The sequence below is a fragment of the Pygocentrus nattereri genome, chromosome 4, assembly GCF_015220715.1.
Source record: "Pygocentrus nattereri isolate fPygNat1 chromosome 4, fPygNat1.pri, whole genome shotgun sequence".
In the NCBI taxonomy this organism is placed as follows: domain Eukaryota; kingdom Metazoa; phylum Chordata; class Actinopteri; order Characiformes; family Serrasalmidae; genus Pygocentrus; species Pygocentrus nattereri.
This window is the reverse complement of record NC_051214.1, coordinates 48,211,964-48,234,543: the sequence shown is the minus strand read 5'-3', so window position 1 is coordinate 48,234,543 and position 22,580 is coordinate 48,211,964. Positions and strand designations below refer to the sequence as shown.

General features: G+C 41.5%; 1 protein-coding gene across 1 annotated transcript; it reads left to right on the top strand.

The window, feature by feature from the left end:
- Positions 1 to 6,121: 6,121 nt before the first annotated feature.
- Positions 6,122 to 22,312, top strand: LOC108412356 (G-protein coupled receptor family C group 6 member A-like). Its single transcript, XM_037538123.1, has 7 exons — positions 6,122 to 6,180; positions 6,987 to 7,217; positions 7,311 to 7,602; positions 12,979 to 13,782; positions 15,915 to 16,121; positions 17,019 to 17,136; positions 20,937 to 22,312. Exons 1-7 carry the CDS (start codon positions 6,122 to 6,124, stop codon positions 22,019 to 22,021), a joined length of 2,796 nt encoding a protein of 931 aa, XP_037394020.1. The 3' UTR covers positions 22,022 to 22,312.
- Positions 22,313 to 22,580: the final 268 nt, after the last annotated feature.

Sequence of the window (22,580 nt, the reverse complement as noted above, 5' to 3'; positions counted from 1 at the left end):
TTCATAACCTCGCCCCTCCTTATTAATCTCACTTCACATTCACGATCACTGAGATCATCTGCCTCTATCCACCTGTCTGTACCCACTATACGCCTTAGCACCATGGGAGGTAGGGCCTTTAGTACCTCTGCCCCCAGGCTATGGAATACTCTACCGCCTGACTTAAGGAACTCTGACTCTATTTTACATTTCAAGTCGGGTCTCAAAACATATCTCTTTAGATCTGCATATAACTCCTAACTCCAATCACTCTGTTTTATTAATTTTATCCATTTTTATTTTATTTTATACTTTGAGTGTTATCTCTTGTTTTTTACTGTGTTTTATTGTTTTACTTGTTTATTTACTATTATTATCGTCTCATTTTATGTAAGGTGACCTTGAGTGTCAAATAAAATTTATTATTATTATTAAATCCAATGTGCTGACAAGAATTGTGGAAAGAAATGAGAATAAATCTTACATGTAGCCTTAGACTCTGAGCTGTTTTACCCTACATGTAAACACAGTCAGTAAAGTAGTTCAGCCTTTTCTATCTCAAACTTGTTCATGCATTTTTCATGTCGTTAGGTCACAGATCCTAACAATGACAAACCAGAGAGCTTGTATCACCTCTGTTCTGAAAGCTCTGGCTACTTGTATCTTTCAAGATTGAAGTTCTCCTACTAGTTTTTAAGGCTCTAAATGAACCTTAAAGCACTGCATACATCACAGAGTGTCTTTCTGTTTATGATCTTAGATATGCAGATACAGAACTGCTACAAATAGTTTCTGTAAATACAGAAAACGTGGAGAGACTCTTTCAGCTTCTCTGCTTCTAAACTGTGGAGTTCAGTTCACCTTTTATTAGACAGTCAAGCTCAGTGCTCACGTTTAATATAACATTCAAAAATGTATCTCTAACTCTCTTTAATGTGATCTGTGTTACTGACTTATATGATTTACAATTAATATTCATATTTGTGTCTACTAGTTAAGCTTCATCACCTGCCACACTAAGCTGCCACTGGTATGAAATGCATTTACTACTTTGTGCTTCTGTTTGCACTGCATAACAGCAGTGAGCCCTATCAGCTGGAGACTGCTATTTGAACCCTGGTGGTGCCACAGCCAGTCCAGAGCAGCACAGGTATCCTCTCTGTCTCTCTTTTTGACCCTTATCACTCAGTGCACAGCTAGCCAACTTGGACATCTGTTAGGTAGCATGACAGAACTGTCAGTTGGCATTTTTCTTCAAGCCTGTTGAGCTGGTTGTGTTGCTGGCAGTTGGAAAGATTTGTTTTGGCTTTGCATTTCTCAGAGGAAGGAAATGACAGCCTTCACCTTCCCAGCTTGAGTGCTGCACTCTCTACCCATTTTTTAACTACAACCCTTCCAAAAAAGTTGACACACTGTGAAAAATGTAAATGTAAATAAAAACAGAATGCAATGATTTGCAAATCTCATAGACCCATATTGTATTCACACTAGAACATAGAACCCATATCAGATGTTGAAAGTGACATTATATAATTTCATGAAAAACATTAACTAATTTAGAACTTCATGGCAGCAACACATCTCAAAAAAGTCGGGACAGGGCCATGTCTACCACTGTGTATGCTCCCCTCTTCTTTTAACAACAGTCTGTAAATACCTGTGGAGTGAGGAGACCAGTTGCTGGAGTTTTGGGAGAGGAATGTTGTCTCATTTTTGTCTGATGTAGGATTCTAGCTGCTCAACAGTTCTGGGTCCTCTTTAATGGATTTTTCGTTTCATGATGCACCAAATTTGTACTATCATCATCATCATCATCATTAACCACTTAATCCAGATAGGGTTGCAGTAGCAGTTGGGACAGCAGAGAATCCCAGACGACCTTGTCCCCGCAACTTCCTCCAGCTCATTCCCAGGGACCCCAAGCCGCTCCGAGGCCAACTTGGAGATATAATCCCTTCAGCGGGTCCTAGGATGACCACAGGGTCTTGTCCCAGTAGGCCGTGCCTGGTACACCCCTACTGGGAGGCATCCTGGGAGCATTCCGGATCAGATGCCCAAATCACCTCAACTGGCTCCTCTCAATGCTGAGGAGTAGCTGCTCTGCTCCAAGCTCCTCCTGCATGACTGAACTCCTCACCTTATCAAGTAGAGTGTAGCCCACCACCCTACAAAGAAAGCTCATTTCTGCCACTTGTACTCGCGATCTTATTCTTTCGGTCATTACCCACAGCTCATGATCATAAGTGAGGGTCAGGATATAGACTGACCAGTAACCTGAGAGCTTCACCTTAAGGCTCAGCTCCCTCTTCACCACTACAGTCCGGTACAGTGACCGCATTACTGATACCACCTGTCCCAGCCTGTGGTTGATCTCATGATCCCTTTTTCCATCACTCGTGAACAAAACCCTGAGATACTTAAACTCCTCCACCTGGGGCAAGTCCTTTCCCCTTACCTGGAATGGGAATGCCATCTTTTTCCGGGCCAAGACCATGGACTCAGACTTGGAGGTGCTGATCTGCATATCAACAGCTTCACACTCAGCTGTAAACCACTCCAGTGAGTGCTGGAGGCATCCATGCGATACCTGGATGCCAAAAGTACAACACTGTCTGCAAATAGCAGAGATGCCACCCTCCACACATAATGCCCTCCTGACCTTGGCTACGCCTTGACACCTTGTCCATGAATATCATAAACAGAAGTGGAGACAAGGCACAACCCTGGCAGAGTCCAACGCTAACACTGAAAGAGCCTGTCTTAATGCCAAGTATATGAACACAGCTCTCTACGAACTCGAGACTGAATGGCCTGGAGTAGTAGCGCCGACACCCCATACTTCCACAGGACCTCCCACAAGATATCTTGGGGAACAAGGTCATAAGCCTTCTCCAAGTACACAAAACACATGTAGACTGGGTTGGCAAACTCCAATGCCCCTCAACAATCTGTGAGAGGGTGAAAAGCTGGTTGTCATGCCTCAGACAGATCCTCTCAGTGTTAAGAACTCCATCTCCCAAGATACATTGGGAGAACACGTGACCTCAGACATTCCAACAGTTTCGGGGTCCAGACCGGACTCCATTTCCCAGGAGACTATTAGTGCTCACAGCTTTGGTGATGATCAGCCACGCACCTGGTTCCGATCACAATCACCGGATTACCAGCTTTCCGCACCTGTGTTAGGTGATCACATGGCTAGCTAAGATGGTACTTAAGCTAGGACTTTAGGTAGCTCTCATTGTGAGGTATTGTTTCTTCTATGAACTTGTTGAGTGGTTTCCTGATTCTACCACTCTTGTTTTTTGCCTTTGCTTTTGACCCTTTGCCTGTACATTTGGACTTTGAATTTTGCCTGGCCCGTTTGGTTTTGTTTGCCTGTTTTTGGATTCCTGGTTTTGACCTTCTGCCTTGTTTTGATTACCTCACATATTGGATTATCCTTCTGCTTTTGTCTGCCTGGTGTCATGATCTCTCTGATGATCACATATATGGTTTTGGTCACGACCCACGCCTGCCTCTGGACTTCCCTGCTGTTTCACGTAAATAAAGCCAGTCATTTCACTAAGATCTGCATTCGTCTGACTGATACTGAATTCTTACACTGGTTCATTGTTCTATGGCCAGGATGGAATCTGCCTTGTTCCTCCTCAATATCAGGTTCAATTATAGGTCTAGATCTCCTTTCCAGCACCTTGGCATAGACTTTCCCAGGGAGGCTGAGCAGTGTGATACCCCAGTAGTTGGTACTCACCCTCCAGTCCCCTTTCCTTAAAAATAGGGACCACACCCTGGTCTGCCAGTCCAAGGGTAGTGTTCCCAAGGTCCATGCAGCATGTCAGCCACAAGGTCCAGAGCCTTGAGCATCTCTGGACAAATCTCATCCACCCCCGGTGCCTTGCCACTGAAGAGCTTGCTAACTATCTCAGTGACCTCCACCAGGGAAATGGAGCTTGACCTGCCAGAGGCCTCTGGCATGTCTCCTGGATTAAGGAGCTCCTCATAGTGTTCCTTTTATCAAATCAAATCAAATTTATTTGTATAGCGCTTTTTACAACGGATGTTGTCACAAAGCAGCTTTACAGAATTTCGGAAAAGAAATCCACAGCTATGCCTGGCAGCTTCCACAATGGAGGTTTTGAACAAGATCCATTCAGACTCCATGTTCCTTGCCTCCTCTGGGACATGAGAAAAGCTCTCCCAGAGGTGGGAGCTACAATCTTTCTGAACAGGGGCCACCCACAGTCGTTCCCAGCACATCCTCACTATTCACTTTGGCTTAGAGGGTCTGACCATCAGTTTTCCCTGCCACCTGTTCCAGCTCACCACCACATGATCAGTTGACAGCTCAGCACCTCTCTTCATCCATGTCCAGAACATACGGTCCCAAATCAGATGAAATGACAACAAAGTCAATCATTGACTTGCCCTAAGGAGCACTGGTACCACGTACACTTATGAACGTCCTTGTGTTCAAACTTGGTGTTTGTTATGGGTGATCCATGCCATTGCACAGAACTCCAATAACAATTCACCATTCGGGTTTAGATCAGGCAGGCCTCTCCAGGTCTCCCAGTAACTGCCAACATGAGCACTGAAGGCCGAATACTCCGACCTGTTGTTTGGTGCATAAGCACACACAAGAGTTTTTTCTCTCTGTGATTGTAATTCACATTGAGGCGACCCTCTCGTTCACCAGGACAAACTCCAACTGCACAGTCTCCAGCCGGGGACTCGTGAGTATCACTCCAGACCTGTGCACCCTGGGAGACTCTATCAGAAGCATATTGCTCCTGACCACTTGGCTCTGAAGATCACTAGACCACACAAGCCCTTCTGCCATGTCAAGGCCCCAATTCAGGAGGAGTCTTTGTACTACTTTAATAACATATCGGGTTTAACATTTTGCGTATCATTATGTTCTATTATTATCTACATTTTGTACAGCATTCCGATTTTCTGGAATTATGGATGTAAATAGGAATGTTTACATCACTTTTTGCCTAATGAAATTTCTAGAGGTGCCGGTAACTGTGGCACATATTTTGTTAAAAAAAAAAAAAACTTTGTTTGAAAAGTTTGTTTGTTTTATTGGATGAAATAAAATTCAGTTAAAGCATAAACTGTTTTGTCACATTTTCAGTGTGAGGTTATATCAAGGATACCTCAGTCATGGACTGTCAGTGCTGGGGATCGAAGTGGCAACCTTCCTGTCACAGGGCCAGTTCCCTAACCTCCAGCCCACGACTGCCCCAAGCTGGGACAGGGGCAAAAAAATACTGGGAAAGTTCAGGAAAAACAAGTTCAAGTTCAAAAACACCTGTTTGGAACATTCCACAGGTGAGCAGGTTAATTGGAAACAGGTGAGTGTCATGATTGGGTATAAAGGGAGCATCCCTGAAAGGCTCAGTCGTTCACAAGGACGGGACGAGGTTCACCACAACTGCGTGAGCAAATAGTCCAACAGTTTAAGAACAACGTTTCTCAACATGCAATTGCAAGGAATTTAGGGATTTCATCATCTACAGTCCATAATATCATCAAAAGATTCAGAGAATCTGGAGAAATCTCTGCAAGTAAGCAGCAAGGCAGAAAACCAACACTGAACGCCTGTGACCTTCGACCCCTCAGGCGGCACTGCATTAAAAACCCACATCATTCTGTAACGGATATTCCCACATGGGCTCAGGAACACTTCAGAAAACCACTGTCAGTGAACTCAGTTCGTTGCTACGTCTACAAGTGCAAGTTAAAACTCTGCCATGCAAAGCGAAGCCACATATCAACACCACCCAGAAACGCCGCCAGCTTCTCTGGGCCGAGCTCATCTGAGATGGACTGACGCAGAGTGGAAAAGTGTCCTGTGGTCTGACGCGTCCACATTTCAAATTGTTTTTGGAAATCATGGACGTCGTGTCCTCCGGGCCAAAGAGGAAAAGGACTGTTCGGATTGTTTTCAGCGCAAAGTTCAAAAGCCAGCATCTCTGATGGTGTGGGGAGGTGTTAGTGCCCATGGCAGGGGTAACCTGCACATCTGTGAGGCCCCATTAATGCTGAAAGGTACATACAGGTTTTGGAGCAACATCTGCTGTCATCCAAGCAGCGTCTTTTTCAGGGACATCCTGCTTATTTCAGCAAGACGATGCCGAGCCACATTCTGCATGCGTTACAAGAGTGCGGCTTCGTAGTAAAAGAGTGCGGGTACTAGACTGGCCTGCCTGCAGTCCAGACCGTCTCCCATTGAAAATGTGTGGCACATTATGAAGCGCAAAATACGACAACGGAGACCCCGGACTGCTGAGCAACTGAAGCTGTATATCAAGCAGGAATGGGAAAGAATTCCACCTACAAAGCTTCAACAATTAGTGTCCTCAGTTCCCAAACGCTTATTGAGTGTTGTTAAAAGGAAAGGTGATGTAACACAGTGCTAAACACGCCCCTGTCCCAACTTCTTTGGAACGTATTGCAGGCATCAAATTCAAATGTGTGAATATTTGCAAAAAACAATAAAGTTTACCCCGCGACCCTGACAGAGAAGCGGCTTAGATAATGGATGGATGGATGGACAATAAAGTTTACCCGTTTGAACATTAAATATCTTGTCTTTGTAGTGTATTAAATTCAATATAGGTTGAAAAGGATTTGCAAATCATCGTATTCTGTTTTCATGTTTTACACAACGCCCCAACTTCATTGGAATTGTGGTTGTTTCCAAAATGAAAACTGTATAGGAAAATGAAATAAAATCTACTTTATTTTAATGTAAGTCAATGTACCCAGACTGTTTTTTCAAGTAATTTTTGGGCATTTCTTTTGGTCCATTCAAATTATGTCAAAAACTGAAAAAAAGACAAAAAAATGGAGATACCATGTTTTCTTCTGACAGCAGCTGCATCGTCTTGTGTCTTGCTTATCATGCCCTCTTTATATGGTTGGTTTCTGAGTATTGCTTTGCTTCCTGTTCTGCCACATTCTTCCTCTAATCTTTTTTTCACTGTGGCTTTTAGTTCTTCACAGAGACACATTCCACCACATATTCACAGCATGGCTCGCTGTCTGTGTCTTTGTGCAGTGTGGGTGGCTGTAATCTTGGGGTTGGGGGTCCACTGTGATGACACAGCATCCCTATGTGGGGCGTATGCACCTGGAGACATTATCCTTGGCATTCTGGGATCAGTACATTCCACAGTTATTGACCTTGAAACAAGGATTCGTCCAGATAAATATACCTGCACAGAGTGAGTATACTGGATTAGTGTCTTTTTGTTGGTATCAATTGCCGCTTCACACTTTTTCAACACTAACCTGCTCTCCTTCTGTGTCTTTTCCAGCTTTGATCTTATTCCATTTGTAGAGTCTCTAGCTGTAATTCACACCATTGAAACGATCAATGACTCTGGATTTCTTCCTGGGATTCAGCTTGGATATCAGATGTGTGATCCATGTGCATACGGCACCAAAGCCTTACAGTGTGTGGAGCACATGCTTTCTATTAACAATTCGTTTCCCGTCCTTGCTGACAACTCCAACTTTACTTCATCTGTGAAGGTGTTCTTTGGAGAAAGATACTCTGAATTGTCTATTCCTGTGGCCAAGTTCCTCAGTCTCTACATGATTCCTCAGGTAACGTAATACTACAGTGTGGGATTAAAGGGGTACAATTACATTCTGTGACTCTATTACTCAGTTTTAAAAGCATCTAAACATTTAAAACGCACTTTCTCATTAAATCAACAGTGATTAGATTTCAGGAAAAACCAGAGCATTTTGGTGGTCATTCAAGTTGTAGACTGAAGATTATCCACAAAGGGGTGCTATTAGCACTCAGGTTGCTTTTTGTGAACCTTTAGGTAGGTTTCCTCTCAAACTGTGGAATTAACCTCCAGCAAACTACAGATTGAAAGACATGCTAAAATACAAGTCTGTATAACAACCCAGAATGTTGGTCAAATTTTGTTTAACTTTGTTTACCTTTGTTTGAATTCTTTTTCTTTTTAAATGATAAGAGCAGAAAGCATGAGCAAACATTATGCGTCAGGAATGATCCATTAGTCAGTGTAGGCTGCCACTGTGCAGGTGCGATTGTTTATGCTGCCGTTTACTCTCTACTATCAATATTATGAATATTTCAATTTCTAAATTAGTCCACTGGTCCCTGCTGTGTCCTGTTTATGTTTATGACAAAAATAGACATACCTGGTCTGTCATGACTCAAATGCATTTATTCTGCAAATATGTTTCCATTGTCACTAATGAAGAAGAAGTGTAATCCTCCTCAAGCAAACTTTTATCCAGGTGTTGCTGATATTATTTTGTATTTGCGTTTTACTCAATCTTTTTTGTTTGGTATGAAAAATTATATCTTTTTGAAGATATAAACTGTGTTTGTGTATGCCCTGAGGGGTAAAACATATTCAAACAGTTTTGTTTCTGTTACTTATACACTTACATATTGGCACGGTCAGAAGAAAACCTTGTATCTTTACAGGAGAAAGAAAAACTTTTGGAAAGGTTTCATTATTGAAAGGCCATATGCAAATTGAAATGATTTTCTAGTTCTTTATCAAGGATTTATCAATATTGTATCAGTCTGTTCACAAGCGTAAGCCAGTCTTGTCTTTCACTGTGAGCAGTTTTAAGACATCAAATCTGTTTTTCAGACATAAATTATTATATATCTAAAATTATATAATATCACATTATACATTAGATGTAGATTAATTTTATATGGAATTGCAGTGCCAGTGGTGATTTACAAATAAAGACCATTTTAGTTCTAGTTTAAACAGTGAAAGCAAAATGATGCCCACATTCTTACCTGTTTTTTTGTTTGTTTTTGTTTTGTTTTTTGCCAGGCTGATAAACAAATCCCAATCGAGAGACTAGTTTATTTCATTATTACTTTTTTCTCCAATGAGCATGTATTTATGTCCCAATCAACATCAAACATTGGTTTATTTTATAAATTATTCAAATAATTTACATAAATATATAAATAACAATACCATAGTAATAAATCTATTCTAAATCATCACAGTTCAGTCTATAACGAGGTAACAATTCAGATTCAGGCGATTTAATATGTAATAGATATGATAATGTTTTGATGTAATGATGAATTGTTTGGAACGATAAGAAGTAAAAGGGTATTAAATACAACAAAGTAAAGTAATTACTGTTTGTTACATTTTGTTCCTTGTTACTATATAAATAATATAAAATAAAAATATAAAATATATAAAAATATAAAATAAAATGTATAAACTCTATCCTTCACATAAATTCACAAAAATGACCAATATCATCATCATCATCATCGTCGTCGTCGTTAAAAACACTTAATCCAGATAAGGTCGCGGTAGCAGTTGGGAGAGCAGAGAATCCCAGATGACTCTGTCCACTGCAACTTCCTCCAGCTCATTCCTAGGGATCCCAAGTTGCTCCCATGCGAACTTGGAGATGTAATCCCTCCAGCGGGTTTTAGGACTACCCCAGGGTCTTATCCCGGTAGGCCATGCCTGGTACACCATGTGAGTTTTGGGCCCATGATCCCCCCATGTTGCCTTTTAGGCTGAGCTCAGCCGGCTTACATGGGCTGCCCGGCCATGAGGCGCTCACCGGGGGACACTACCCCCAGCCCTAGCTCCAGGGGTAGGTCCCGGTGACCCTATCCTGGGCAGGGTACACAGTATTTTGTTCCTGTTCTTCATGTTGGGTTTTCTGGATCATGTTAGTCTTCACTCCAGACCTGTTCACTCTGGGAGACCCTACCAGGAGCATATTGCTCCTGACAACTTGGCTCTGAAGATCCCTACACCACACAACCCCTTCCCCTACAACAAGGCTCTGATCCAGGAAGGGATGAACAATATCAACAATTCTAAATACAAAAGCAAAAAATATTTACACTGTAAGGATATTTTACCCAAATTGCACATGGAATATTGCACATGGTGTTTGATTATATTATACTTGGGAATGGTTATTGATAGAAACATTAGATAGAAAAGCAGGAAAATCTTTACACTGTAGAGATATTTTACACATATTGCACACAGAGTATTGACTATATATTGACTATATTGCACACAGGAAATGATGATAAATTCACAGTTAATGTTCTGTAGGTGTGTGAGGTCTAACAGTGTGTGTGAGGCTGTATTGGGAGTAGTGCTGGTCGTACAGCAGGAAGGAAAGACCTGCAAAAGTGCTCCTTCACACACTTGGGGAGAAGCAACCTGTGACTGAAGGAGCTGGCCAGTGCTGTCAGAGTCTTATGCCTGGGGTGGGAACTGTTCTCCAGTATAGATGTTAGTCTGCTATTCTGGCTAACCTCCTCCTGTCTCCCACCACCTGCACTGAGTCTAGAGGGCTTCCAGGACAGAGCTGGCCCTCTTAGTGAGTCTGTGAAGTCTCTTCCTGTATGCAGTTGAGATGCTGCTGCCCAGTAGACCACTCCACAGTGTCAAAAAAGGTCCTCAGGAGTGCCCCCTGCACTCCAAGTGACTTCAGTCTCTTAAGCAGGTGGAGCCTGCTTAGTCTGGAGTTTGTCTGGAGTTTATCTGGAGTTCTTCCTCACAGTGACGATGTGTAACACAGTCATGAACTAGAACATGGGCTCTACGTACAACTTGGAGCATGTAATCCAGCAATAATGAGAAGGCACCTTTGACAAATCCCTAAGCAAGACCCAAAGGGATTCTTATGCACCATTCCTCACAGCTGTTTTGCTGCTGCATATCTCAAGTTCATTTTCATGCACATATTGTGCAACTGATCATTCCTCTAGACCCATAGTTGACAAATTCTTACACACCCTTCTTCTCTCACCATCTATATTAAGATGGTAGTGTTACTAACCTTCTCAAATCCTTGTTCTGTGATCTCTTCTTTGCCACAGGAGTATAATCAACTAGCCCTGCCTCATAGAGCCTTCTATCTTCCCAGTGCATCTTCTGCTAGAAGTGCTGGAAAATTCTTTGCCTGAATTCTTCACTGAATGTTTTGAACACTTTCTACTCTCTGACACACATCATCCATGACGTGCAGCTCTCAGGTCACTTCACCCACATCTTCTGCTTGCCACAATATGACTTCTCCTACATTTTGCCTTCTTCTTGGAATGATATGTTTCCAGTTTGGTGAATTTCATTCTCATCCGAATCTTGCCAGGAATTACAATAAAACCTTAAAATGACACAACAAAACTGTCTAAACTTAAATGCAATATATATATATATATATATATATATATATATATATATATATATCCCATATTTCCCATGACACTGTTTTTAGGATTTTCCAAGTAGAACAAAATCACAATCAGAGAGGCATTTCACAGTCCTACTCCTGAAAAGCTGATGGACTGTGTTAATGTTTAGTGTAACAATAGCTCTAAACTCTCAAAGCCTTTCCATGTAAACAAAAAATTGGGCTAATCAAGCATCAAATAATGCCATGCAGTTATTAAATGACTTTCACTTCATTTGTTTCTTACTCCATTTTGCTTCTTTTGCAGGCTTTTCTGTCATTCTGATATCGCAAACACTTTCCTTTCTCTGACTCCCTGCATACATCCAGCATTGCCTAAGGCACAGCAATACTAACATTAGTAAAATGCAAATTGCCTGCTAGGTTAGCTATTATATCAATGATTTACTTCTTACAGTAATACCATTTGGTTAATTCATTAATTCATTTGCTTTATTCATAATTAATGTTAAAGAAACATTGAAATGCTAAAAAAATCCAAGAGTTTTCTATCATAACCACAATGCAGACTGCAACTTTTTTTTGCCTCATCATGGGGGACATCCACCACGGCGCATAACTCTTCTAATGACAATAATATCACTTGACTGAAAAATATACAAGCATAATTACAGTAGAGTCAAGTCAGCCAGATATTATAGGGTTGCACTAGGAGAATGAGGAGATGGGGCATTACCATGAAAATGCTGGATAATTACATTTCATTAGCTGAACATTATCTATGTGATACTGGCATCAAAGTAATGGCTAAACAGTAATAAACAACTGCAATGGCTTAATGTGACACTAGGTGGAGATGTGAGCTAGAAAGCTAACAGCAAACATGTTAGCTCCACGGCCGTAACAATATACAATGTCATTTGACTTTGTAATTATAAATATAAGAAGGCATGTATGCAGGAGCATAAATAAAATTCATGATATGATACCTTATAAGAAGTAATTAAGCCTTTTGGCAGCATTAGGGTTCAATGTAGGTCTATTCCTCATAGCAAACCAGTTCAGTTATGAGGAGTCTATTAATTAATATAAACAAATGTGGTCAAATCCTTGTCTCTGCACACTGTAAAGTAAAAGGCTTGGTACTATTCTAAACATACATTACAACACAGTTTTGTTTTAATACAAGAATATTCAGAGTTAAAATTTAAATTAAAGGGTTTAGGACTTATAAACCTTAAAAACTATGGTTTCTGAACACACATGATTTGACTATAAGACTTCATAGTTCATATTTTGGAACAGGTTAGGCATTGTTTCTGTTAATGCTAAGGTAATGTTTGATTTTGTTGATGATTTATTAATGTTAAGTCATTGTTTATAGTTTTAAACTTGCTATATACTGACAGATTATAGAAGAAAATATTGTCAGAAAATAGGCAATAACCATACCCTCAAAAAGTCCCATGTAATCATGTTATTTAGTAAGTAGCACCCACAGAAATTTGTACGTTTTAAACTCTACTAAACAAATTAGATCATTTCTGGGTTACTTTATACATCAGACTAATACTGAGATCTTAGGAGAATCCAACACTACTTTGACTTCTACTGTGGATTTGTCATGAAATGAAGTAGAACAAAATCTTTTTGGCTCTTTGTGGATACAGCAAAACATGAATACATTCCCTTTTTTGACTGTCGCTATTCTGGGCATATCTTATTTTATTCCCGTATAATTTCAAATTTACCAATAATGTAATCAATGCATCTTTTTGTTAACAGATTAGCTGCACCTCTTCTTCACCAACATTGAGTGACAAATCACGCTGTGCATCCTTTGTCCGTGTTATTCCAAGTGATGTGTACCAGACAAAGGCCCTGGCAAAGCTCATGAAGCACTTTAACTGGGACTGGGTTGGAGTGGTGTCCCTTGATGATGACTATGGAAAGCCTGCCTTAGAGAATTTTCTGCAGGATTCAAAAGAAGAACATGTGTGTGTAGCTTTCCAGGAAGTGCTACCAAACTACCTGGGCTTCAAAGATACGCAGCAACGCATCGAGCTAGTGGCTGCTACTATTCGAAACTCCACTGCCAAAGTTGTGCTGCTCATTTTGAGAGCAGAACATGTGGAGATGCTCTTTCAAGAGCTAATTAAGACAAATACTACTCGAGTCTGGATCGCCAGTGATGCCTGGTCTACGACACGCTTTGTAATGAAGATTAAGGACATAAACAAGGTTGGAGAAATATTTGGCTTTACCTTCCTCACAGGGAAGATTCCGGGTTTTGAAGACTATCTCAAGAATCTGACAGTAAAACAAGGAGTGAGAAATGATTTCATCAGGGAGTACAAACAAATGAGGTTCAACTGCAGCCATGGTCAGCAGTCTGAGCACGCGTCCCCTTTCGCCTGTAGTGTGCCAGACCCCCAGGCAGCGAACGATGACTACCTGCTCCATGCAGTAGACCTGACAGAAGCCTATAGTCAGAGAGTGGCAGTATATGCCATAGCGAATGCCATCAAGAAACTTCTTAAATGCAGTGATACTGCGTGTTCTGGAGATGCAGACTTCATGCCGTGGCAGGTAAAATTTTCATGTTGTATTTTTGTAACAAGCATGTACATTCTGACTAAGTGATGCCACCAGCTGTATGACATCTGTCATGCATGTGCCCATGATATGAGATATAAAACAGAATATCACCATTTTTAGAAGGATTACTTTGTAAATTTACTGTTCTTCACCAATGTTAGCTAGCTTAAGACTTCAGCATCACATTAGTGTATATGGACCATTGTACCAATTTGGCTCAAACTGTGGTTTAAAAAAAAAAGCTATTTAAAATCCTAAGTATTCGGACCTCAGGCGGAAAAGGGTGGAGAGCCCTCTGTAGCTCGGGGATGAGCTCTTGCCTCAAGTGGAGGAGTTCAAGTATGTCGGGGTCTTGTTCACGAATGATGGTACAAGGGAGCGGGAGATTGACAGGCGGATTGGTGCTGGGTCAGCAGTGATGCGGGCTCTTTACCGGTCTGTTGTGGTAAAGAAAGAGCTGAGGCTCTCGATTTACTGGTCGATCTACGTTCCCACCCTCACCTATGGTCATGAGCTTTGGGTAATGACCGAAAGAATAAGATCGGGAATACAAGCGGCCGAAATGAGTTTCCTCCGCAGGGTGTCTGGACTCTCCCTTAGAGATAGGGTGAGAAGTTCAGTCATTTGGGAGGGACTCAAAGTAGAGCCGCTGCTTCTCCACGTCGAGAGGAGCCAGCTGAGGTGGTTCGGGCATCTGGTTAGGATGCCTCCTGGACGCCTCCCTCGGGAGGTGTCACAGGCAAGTCCACTCGGGAGGAGACCCCGGGGAAGACCCAGGACACGCTGGCGTGACTATATCGCCCAGCTGGCCTGGGAGCGCCTCGGAAACAGCTTCAGTGGTGTTGTGACTGTTTTGGCAGTAACAGAATGGCTTTACCTTAATCATCTGTTTTAATAAAACAAGCATAATTCAAGTATAAGGTCACTCGGTGCAAAATGATTTTAGTCCCTAGATTTTGGACAGTTAATTCTTTATTCAATATTGGCTGGCATATTTTATCGCTTACTAATCATGAAGCTGCGCAATGAAGAAATGAAGTGTTTTAAGCATTTGAAAGCTGACATATGGAAGAGTAAACCATATTTAGTTGATGGGGCTTTTGTATCATTTTCTGGTAAATGCATGTTTTCTACATGTCCCCTCTATTCTGCAATTAGAAATCACAGCCGGTCTCAGTGAAAGGCTGCAAAGTAAGCTGCAAGTTGAAAATACAGTTTGAAAGTTTGAACATTCCTGATCAACTTACATGTTTTGTTGAGGTAAAAATAACCTCCTCAATAGAGAACAGAAATAATTATGACGTTTCACGTGGATGAGCTGGCAGATGCCAAGGAGGGCTGTGCAGTCTTTGCAAGCACTTCCATGGTGGTCCCAGACGCTGACCCTCTTCTTCCTCACAACAAAACTCTTTCACGCATGCTTTCTGTCTGTCCTTGTTCATTGCAAATGCATAAAGTATAATGTGCTAATGCTTGCACAGGCCACATTTTAATCACGTCTTTTTTCAGTAATCATAATTATGCATTAAAATGTGAAGAAGTGTGTTCTCTGTGGAGAATTGTGTTATTTTCACTTATCATTATGTGTCATTTTACCTGGGGCATCCAAACTGCTGCAGACAACTACTTCTTCAACAAACTTTTTCACTTGTTTACATGACTCAACCACAAATAATTTTTTTTGTGAACAATTGTTTTATTGTTTCTTTTCCTTTTTTTTCCCCAACCCTCCCGGTTCCCGCCCCCCCTACTGACAGACCCCCCCCGAACAAATCAATATACAGTCACATATAAGAGAACATTGCTGCCATCAATCTCCAGAGTCTTGAGAGTTCACTTGTGCAAGAGAAGCAGTTTCACCCTCTCAAAGGCATCATGCCATCTTCCCAGAGTCCTGGCCTTAGCCCCGTGTATACGAGCTGTAGAAAGTTCCATAGATATTATGTCCAATAAGGTTTGAATCCAAGCAGTTCTGTGTAGCTTACATGTAGGGTTCCAGCATTTGGTCAGCAGAAGTTTTGCCGCGGTAAGAGCTGCAAGCAGTAGATTTCTCTGCCATAGTGACAAGTTGAGGCTTGAGATGTTATTTAACCCCAAATAATTTGATGTTTTTGCATTTTCAGCTTGTGGAGATTCTTCATGAGATGAACTTCACCTTGGACAAGCAGATGTTTTCCTTTGACAAGTTGGGTGATTTTAGGAATGGTTATGATTTGATTAGGTGGACAATGAGTGGTGATGAAAGAGTACCTGAGGTGGTGGGAAAATTCCTCATAAAGAATGGAGACATTGAGGTCTATAGTGACAAAATCCCATGGACCAACACTACGGTGAGATAAAACGAATAATCTCTGTTACCTTGTGAAAAGAATTTTAGCTGTGCAGTAATCTGTGTAGGTTTTGTTCTAATGTATAACAAGTTAAATGTAATTAAGTAGTTCATTATGATTATGTTAATTACATAATGAATACCAGGCAGGTTCAGTTAACCTTCCGAGTTAACTAGGGCCCAACTATTGTGAACATTTGTGGAGGTGTAGCTACCGATTCTTAATTCTAGTAAGAGTCACTCCACATTTAAGCATGTCCCAGTAATACAGGCTGAACGAGTTCCCTAGTGGTTCAACATACACTGTACGTTACCAGTGTTTTTTCATCAAGTATTGCAATTAAAAACTGAAGGTGATGCCAGTAAATGAGAGCAAAATGAGCAAGTTGAAAGTATATGTTTAAAACCAAAAGGTCTTTGATTCACTTAATTTATCTTTCTTTTAAATTCCGTCTTAGATTTCACCCCATTGCAGGAGATCATAAGTTCTTTGCCTGGCAAAAAAGTAGATTTTTATCAGTAATATTTTGCAATGTGTCAATACCAGCTGATATAACTGACCTATAAACAGGTCAATCTAGTATCAACAGATTTGACACTCATTTTTCTGGAAAAGAATAGCAAATGTGAAGGTTTTTCTTTTCTTAAAATGTGACCGTATGCTCAAAAGTAACTTTTCTTGAAATTGAATCCCCTATTTCTGGAGTACATACTGAACATTTAAAGGGTGCCTCTTTCAAAGAGTTACAAGTAAATAAATAATTCAGGTAATTTTTAAAATAAAACATGTTTTTATTACCACCAGAGATAACTGCAATTTTATCCCTTAGTATTTAATTACTGCAAATGCAGAGCACTTAACACATTTAACCAAAGAAAACCTCTCCCTTTACATTAGGTCCCTGTGTCCAGATGTTCAGAGCCATGTCCCGTGGGCACAGAGAAGAAGATATCTAGGATCTCCTGTTGCTATAACTGTACTAAGTGTAGTGAGGGATTCTTTTCTAATGTGACGGGTGAGTAAATTAAATAGATACATTTGTACATAGAGTTTTACATTGAATCAGAAGTACAGCATTCTTCCTACAGATACTGAGCAATGATGGATTAGATTAGATTAAGTGACCCTTATTAGTCCCACAACATGGAAATATTACCTCTGCATTTAACCCATCCGTGAAGTGAAACACCACATACACACTAGTGAACACACAGGAACACTAGGGGGCAGTGAGCACACTTGCCCAGAGGGGTGGGCAGCCCAATCCACAGTGCAGTTGGGGTTTAGGTGTCTTGCTCAAGGACACCTCAGTCATGTGCTGTCGGCTCTGGGGATCTAACCGGTGACCTTCCCGTCATGAGGCTGGTTCCCTAACCTCCAGCCCACGACTGCCAACCAAGAGTAAAATGAATCCAAGAGGTTTCATAGACCAAACAAAGCCCTTAGCACCAAAGAGTATCCGAAGGCTGTAGTTTCATACAGGCTCTTCATGCTGCCATAACATAGCTATGAGAGGGATCTGCCCATAGATCTCTATTGAAAGGCTTTCTCCTCGACTGACTAATTTTGCCAGAAAGAACATTTTTTGCAGAATCAGGGTGCTATCCACTCTCAAAGAACAAACAACCAGTCCACTGACGTGTATGCTAGATTACCCAGCCCTTGAGGATAAAAATAAAGGAAATGATTGTAGTAAACAAGGCATGTCCAACATTGAGTCATTAAGACATTAGTGATCATCACTTGAATGGCAGATATTGGCTTATTTTGGAAGGCCTCTTTTCGACAAATCAATATCTTTTTGAACAAATCAAATAATATATGGTCTCTATCAATAATCTGGTCTCAATAATCCCAAAGTGCTTTACCACTGTCTGTCTACAGGACTCTCTATTACTCATGCTTTGTCTCTGTAGATCCAATGTCACATTTTTGCCATTCAAAAATGCATCTGTTTTACACATGCTCATTTTTTTATAGCTGAATAAATTATATGAATAAACAGCTCTCAGTGTGTAAAAGTCTTAAGGCCAAAGTATAGTATAGGTTATCAGTCAAGTTTGAATTGATTTTAAGTGATTAAGTGATACTTTTTTGATCCCACAAACGGGGAAATTCCACCTCCGCATTTACCCCGTCCGTGAAGTGAAACACCACATACACACTAGAGAACACACACACACACTAGGGGCAGTGAGCGGTGGGCAGCCCTATCCACGGCGCCTGGGGAGCAGTTGGGGGTTAGGTGTCTTGCTCAAGGACACCTCAGTCATGGACTGTCGGCCCTGGGGATCGAACCGGTGACCTTCCAGTCACAGGGCCAGTTCCCTAACCTCCAGCCCACGACTGTCCCCCCTAGTCACTCTTCCCTTTAAAGGGACAAGTAGATCTAAATCATGCTAGTAAAATGCCCCCTCTACCCCCCACCTCCTCACATAGCCATTGGGCCACCTAACTGTGGGAGTCAGTCATTCAGAACTGTTCCGTCCACAATTTTGGGGGCAGTCGTGGGCTGGAGGTTAGGGATCTGGCCCTGTGACCGGAAGGTTGCCGGTTCAATCCCCAGCGCCGACAGTCCATGACTGAGGTGTCCTTGAGCAGGACACCTAACCCCCAATTGCTCCCCGGGCGCCGTGGATAGGGCTGCCCACCGCTCCGGGCAAGTGTGCTCACTGCCCCCTAGTGTGTGTGTGGTGTTTCACTTGCATGGATGGGTTAAATGATGGAATTTCCCCGGTTGTGGGATCAAAACAGTATCACAAATTGCACAAATTGATGCTCTCAGCCACTTGTGGAGAATATGGCTAAGGATGCCTGAACTGACCACATTGCATGTTTCTACATTTCTGTAAACCAGTGGCGATGAGTTTACACTACTGACCACTCACATGCTCATTTGTGTTAGTAATGAGAACTTTTCCACTGCAGTCCTACTATATCACTATAGTTTCTGATGACAATCTGATCATGTCCTGCACAGATGCTCTCAGTCACCTAAAGCTCAGCATTTCTGACAACAATTACATATTTCTTAAGTTGCTATTTTTCTACAGCAGGGTTCTTTATTTCTGGTACTGAAAGACAATTGTCCAGCACAATTTGGTGATTTACTTGCTTAAGCACAGCTGATTCAATCTACGTATCTGCTGACTGCCATATCTACTAGATGTGTTTGAGCAGGGAAATTACCAAACTGTGCTGAACAACCCTCTAGGAACTCCAGGAATTCTACAAGCCTATAACAAAGGTTTGTATAAAAAGAGATTGTTAAATATTTTTAGCCATTAAATCAGTGGTCACCAACCCTCCACCTGGAGATCTACCTTCCAACCAAAATAGCTGGAATGTGCTACCATCTCATTCAGCTAATCAAGGATTACTGAAGGCAGTAATTAGATCAGATAAACAAATTCGGTGAAAAATGCCTTAGATGAAGACAGTGGTGGACAGTAACTGAGTAACTGAGTAAACGTAATTAGTTTCTGTACTTTAATATTTTTGGTGTATCTGTACTGAAGTTTCTCCGTTCTGGGCGACTTTTTCCTTTCACTCCACCACATTTCAGAGTCTAATATCCGACTTTTTCCTCCTACATTTTGAGAAATCTGTCGTTCCTTTTGGTTTCTGTGTGTATAAAAACGTAACATGTCAAAACGAAAGAAGCGCAAAGCCAGAGCACCAATCAGGGCCCAGCGGTCACTTTGTTCAGAGCTGGTTTTGACCTGTTGGTCATACCGACCCAGTGCAGCACGCGGTTCAACGTCAGCGCAGCAGCGTAAAACTTTGGGAGAGTCTGTTCAACATAAATGATGAACTAACCTAACTTTGTGTAAATAGAGCTCAATATAGAAATACGTCCACATATGCAGTCGAGACTGACGCGGCTTTTTTCTGAATTTCTACAAACACCATTTCATTTTATAGTAAATGAGTTTGGGCTGGTTTATGTTTATGAACAGACGCCTACAGATCAACATAGTAAAGGAGCTCATCTGTGATCCTGAGTTTAAAGCCAGTTTTTATTCAACTTAAACTTGGAACTAAGTTGTAAATAAATCTGAAACTGAAACTTTGCTTGTGTGTAAAAAGTGATTTCAGAGCCACTCGGTTCTCCCTGATGGAAACTGTTTACCTTCAGTGTTTTGTGCTTCTGATCATTTTAATAGACGTCAGCGTCACTAATTAATGACGTTCTATTAAAAGACTGGTTTACCAAGAGAGACGCTGGAGGACTTTCACCTGAAATGAGTTCATGAAGCCAGTCTGGTTATAAAAATGATAACAGGACCAGATCAGAGCCAGAATTACTCTTTTAGTACTTTTACTTTATACTTAAGTACATTTGAAGGGAAATACTTTAGTACTTTTACTCAAGTGGAGGTCTAAAGGGAGGAACTTCTACTTTTACTGGAGGAATATTTTACCTTGGGGGTCTCTAGTTTAACTCAAGGACATGATTTGTGTACTTCGCCCACCACTAGATGAAGATCAGATTGCATTTTAGGAGTCATTTATGTATTTTGTTAGTTATTTATGTTTTAACATACCAGTGACAGACAAAAATTATACCTAGCCGTTACTTTCAACCTGACCTTGATAACCTGGCAAAAATTATTTTCAACGTTGACCAAGTGTTTCCCTCTAAGATTATTATGAAGTGGCCTACCACAGAGATTTAAAGTTGTAGGTGAAGGTTTGTCTATTCATGTAGTTTCTCACATGATGCAATATAACTAATGTTCAGTATTAAGGAGAAAATTCTTTCTGGTCTGTCTATCTTCACTTGAACATTACGCTTCTCTTTTGTGTTCACAGATCAACCTTCTTGTCACCCATGTCCAGAAGGCTTTTGGTCTCTTCCAGGGTCGAGGGAATGTCAGAAATGGAGTATCTGGTTTTTGGAGTGGTCTGCAGCTTATTCCATTGTAGTGATGATTGGAACAGTAATAGGTGCTCTACTGCTGGTGTTCTCATTCATCTTTTACATCCTACACAGAGAAAAACCCATCATAAAGGGCATCTTAGTCATTTCATGTCTGATGAAATTTGGCCTGATGGTGAGTTTTGGAGGTGTAATACTTTTCTTAGGCAGCCCAAACATCCATGTTTGCAGAGCACAACAGACCATGTATGGTCTTGGGTTCACTCTCTGTGTGTCCTGCATTCTGGTTAAGGCCCTTCACATATTCTTAGAGTTAATGTCCTGTAATCCTACAAAGCAGCGTGAACTAAGAAAGTTTGATAAGCCCTTTGTCATCATAGGAATCCTCACTGCTATTCAAGCTCTCATCTGCATCTTCTGGATGGTATTTGATCCTGTTGATGTTGAGGAGAAACAATCAAAAACTCAGTTACTTACCCTGAACCGTCTGTGCACTCAGGGCTTTATGTATGGCTTTGGTGCGATGCATGTCTACATTGCTTTACTAGCTGTGGTGTGTTTTGGATTGGCCTTCAAGGGGAGAGATGACAAGACTGATCCTATAGTCTTCAGCATGCTCATCCATCTGTTTGCCTGGCTTTGCTTTATTCCAATCTTTATCACTCAATATGAGTCACGCCCCATCGTCCAGATCTCTGGCATTATGGTCTCCAACTATGGAGTCATCTTCTGCCACTTTGCCCCAAAATGGTTTAAGATCCTCTCAGAAAGATCTGAAATATTGAAGGCAGGTAAAGCCCCAGTTGCTTCTCTCACAAATGATTCAGACTCTGGAGTAATTTCTAACTTCACAAGTGGCTTAAGAGAGTCAACGCACAGCATTCCACAGAGCCGATTCAGCTTTGCAGAGTCAGACCCATCCAACTGGGATATTAGCAGCCTGTATCCGTCAGAAGTCAGTGCCGCCTCATTTAGACATCGTAGACAAAGAAGTCAGAGATCAAGGAGGAGTCTATAACCCTATATAATTTGTTTATCTGGTGAACATCTGTAAGAAAATTCTTACAGGACTTGGCAGTGATAAATTTACAACTGGATAAGCAAATTTATATTAGGTTGTATTTTCAACAAACCCAGATGTTTGCATCACACATGACCATATTTTTCTGCCCAATTTAATCGTCTCCAAATCCACCCAGTAGTTACGGCTCCTCCAACCACATGATGCCATCAACATTAGGAGGGTGAAGGCTGGCACAGGTTTCCTCCAAGACCTGTGAAACCAGCCACTGCTTCTTTTTGAACTGCCACTCACGCAGCGTCATTGGACAGCTGAACGCGCTCTGAGGAAAGCACCAGCCGCCAGATCTGTTACGTCAGCTAACAGACGCCTGCGCTGACCAGCATTGCGTTGAGTGATTGAGGTGGTGGGGGGGTGGAGGGGGGAGAAGGGGGGGCCATCCGACCTCCCCAGAGAGAGTGAGACCAGTTGTGCTCTCTTGGACTCCCGGCTATGGAAAGCTGTAGCATCACCAGGGATCGAACTCGCACTCTCCTGATGACGGAGCCAACGCTTA

What these genes read in the sequence shown, in the direction of transcription:
- LOC108412356 (XM_037538123.1), top strand. Translation starts at nt 6,122, where the DNA reads ATGCCGAGCCACATTCTGCATGCGTTACAAGAGTGCGGCTTCGTAGTA. An exon ending in TTCGTAGTAAAAGAGTGCGG is followed by an intron (nt 6,181 to 6,986) that starts GTACTAGACTGG and finishes TGTGGCTTTTAG; the next exon opens with TTCTTCACAGAGACACATTC. An exon ending in GATAAATATACCTGCACAGA is followed by an intron (nt 7,218 to 7,310) that starts GTGAGTATACTG and finishes TGTCTTTTCCAG; the next exon opens with CTTTGATCTTATTCCATTTG.